This window comes from Mustela lutreola, chromosome 1, assembly GCF_030435805.1.
Source record: "Mustela lutreola isolate mMusLut2 chromosome 1, mMusLut2.pri, whole genome shotgun sequence".
In the NCBI taxonomy this organism is placed as follows: Eukaryota; Metazoa; Chordata; class Mammalia; order Carnivora; family Mustelidae; genus Mustela; species Mustela lutreola.
Window position 1 is genome coordinate 129,849,834 of NC_081290.1, and position 3,011 is coordinate 129,852,844.

The 3,011-nt window shown below is 38.9% G+C and overlaps 1 protein-coding gene across 1 annotated transcript; it reads right to left on the bottom strand.

The window, feature by feature from the left end:
• Positions 1-1,284: 1,284 nt before the first annotated feature.
• Positions 1,285-1,798, bottom strand: LOC131819817 (large ribosomal subunit protein uL23-like). Its single transcript, XM_059155195.1, has one exon. It carries the CDS (start codon positions 1,787-1,789, stop codon positions 1,319-1,321), a length of 471 nt encoding a protein of 156 aa, XP_059011178.1. The 5' UTR covers positions 1,790-1,798; the 3' UTR covers positions 1,285-1,318.
• Positions 1,799-3,011: the final 1,213 nt, after the last annotated feature.

Sequence of the window (3,011 nt, forward strand, 5' to 3'; positions counted from 1 at the left end):
TATATTTCTTGAGAATACCTGTCATTGTTTTTCAGCAGTACAAATCAATCAGCCAGAAGAGAAATATACCTTCAGTTTTGAAACAATGAGAGAAACGTTCCTTATTTGTCATTGTTCTTAAGAAACAGACTTTAATTGTGGAAGCAGGTCACTTGGGTAAATAAGATTGCCTCAGATTCTAGTAAAATAATGGAAAAATGCTTTGTAGAAAAACAGTCCCTCTCATGTGTTGTGAGGGACATGAAATATGAACAATCAACAGTCTATAATTATGAGAAACTAATTTGATTGCTTTTTCCAAAAATAATTCAATTACTGAAGTAGTAGTGAAAAGAAATGAACAGATGTTTGATCTAATACCTCATACAATATTTTACTTAGCCACATACGAATGAATTAAAATTGGTTTTATGACTGTCAATTCATAGCAGCAATGTTGTATAATTGAATCCCAAATTACGCATAAGATTTACTTTTGAACAACACTGTGTAATTTGGAATTGAGAAAGTTTATGGAGAACTGGAGAAAGGGATTAATAATAAAGTTTTGAAAATCATATATGGCTTATGAGAATATTTAAAATCTAGGAACTTAATGTTTTTAAAATATTTGCTTAATAGAGTATTTACTCAATAAAGTATGTTGCTAAATAGACAGGAGAAGCAAAAGATAGAAGATGTGGTCATGGGATTTTTATGGTTTTTCAATGTCTGCAAATTCTTTGATAGTCCCCCTTTGATCACAAAAGGTAATGTCTAAACTTCCCACTCCCTATCCTGAATAAGATTGGACTTAGTGACTTACTTCTAAACAAGAAAATGTAGAGAAAATTATGATGAATGTTTTCTGAGACCACATCATAAAAGACATTACTGCATCTGCCTTCCTTTTGCTTAGATCACTCACCCAGGTGGAAACCAGTCACTTTGGCATTAAGACCCTTAAGAGACCCTCCTGAGAGGTTCACAGGCAAGGAACTGAATATTCCTGCCAAAAGTTAGCACAACTTTTATAGCCATGTAAGTGAGCCTCAGTCAAGTCTAGCTTCGGTCAACTAACTTTTGATGACCATAACCCAGCTGACAACTTGACTAAACCTCGCAACGAACCCTGAGCCAGAACCACCCAGCTAAGGCACTCTTGAATAGCTGACCCACAGAAACTGTAAGACAGTAAATGTCTATTGTTCTAAACAACTAAGTTTTTAGGTCATTTTTTATGCAGCGATAGGAGGTCACAAAAGTCTTGTTATGTTTAATTTCAATTTTTTTTTTATCATGAAAAAACTGTATTTAGATTTAGCCAGCTGGACTCAGTTTAGATGATCCCAATTTTGTTGGCAACATCCAAAGCATCATAGTCAGGGGCCAGCCGAACGTATGCCTTCTTCTCTCCATCAGGCCTGATTAAGGTGTTGACCTTGGCTACATCAATGTCATAGAGCTTCTTCACAGCCTGTTTGATCTGGTGCTTGTTGGCCTTGACATCCACAATGAACACAAGTGTGTTGTTGTCTTCTATTTTCTTCATGGCTGACTCAGTAGTCAGGGGGAACTTGATGATGGCATAGTGGTCAAGCTTGTTTCTCCTGGGGGCGCTCTTTCGAGGGTATTTGGGTTGCCTTTGGAGACGCAGAGTCTTGGGTCGTCGGAACGTAGGTGATGTGCGGATCTTCTTTTTTTTGTGACTGTGGACGCCTTTCAGCACCGCTTTCTTGGCTTTCAAAGCCTTTGCTTTGGCTTCGGCTTTGGGAGGGGCAGGGGCTTCCTTCTTAGCTTTCGGCGCCATCTTCCTAAAAGGGGTAATTTCAATTTTTATATAGAAATGACATGGGAGCTTACATATTAGTTATGTTTAATTAGGTTCTTACTACCTCTTTCTAGGGTTGGAGGTCAGTTTTCTCAAATGAAGCAGAGATTCCCCCTGTATCTCTCTGACGCAGAGATTGAATGTGTGAGGGTGGGGTGGTGGGGGGCTGGGTAGTAAACTGGGAAAACCGAAGTAAGGTCAGAAATAGGATGTAAATTTGAAGGAACATATCTAAAATATCCATTCTATCAATTTGAAAATTTAAAAAATTTTTTTTTATTATGTTCAGTTAGTCAGTGTCTAGTACGTAATTAGTTTTTGGTGTAGTGTTCAGTGATTCATTAGTTACGTGTAACACCCAGTGCTCATCCCAACATGTGCCTTCCTCAATACCCATCACCCTGTTAAACTCTCCCCTATCCTCTTCACCTCTGAGACCCCCAGATTGTTTCTCATAGATGTAGTGAAAAGAAGGGGTCCATGCACCCTAATATTCATAACAGCAATATCCACAAGAGCCAAACTGTGGAAAGAGCCAAGATACCCTTCAACAGATGAATAGATAAAGAAGATGTGGTCCATATACAAAATGGAATATTATTTAGTCATCAGAATCAATTTGAAAATTTTTGATTGACGTGAATTGCCACCCAGAAAACAAATATCTTTATTAATCATTCTGCAATACATATTTATCTCATGTCAGCACATCGTATATTTTAAATATATACAATTATATTTGTCAATAATTCATCAATAAAATTTGAAAAAAGAATGCCTGCAGGGGCGCCTGGGTGGCTCAGTGGGTTAAGCCGCTGCCTTCGGCTCAGGTCATGATCTCAGGGTCCTGGGATCGAGTCCCGCATCGGGCTCTCTGCTCAGCAGGGAGCCTGCTTCTCTCTCTCTCTCTCTCTCTGCCTGCCTCTCTGCCTCCTTGTGATCTCTGCCTGTCAAATAAATAAATAAAATCTTAAAAAAAAAAAAGAATGCCTGCAGACGGTAAGGCTCACCTGTTGCTCACACTTTCCTGTGGACTATTTGAATAGAAAATGACATTGCCTAACACCTGGCTAAAATATGATGGAAGAGGACACTTGGGAAAGACAGCCTGAGAGGATAGGGAAGGTAGGATGGCTGTGCTGGGAAGAGTCCCATCATGGACTTGGTAGCTAACAAGCAAATTGAAAGTGAAGTGAGAACC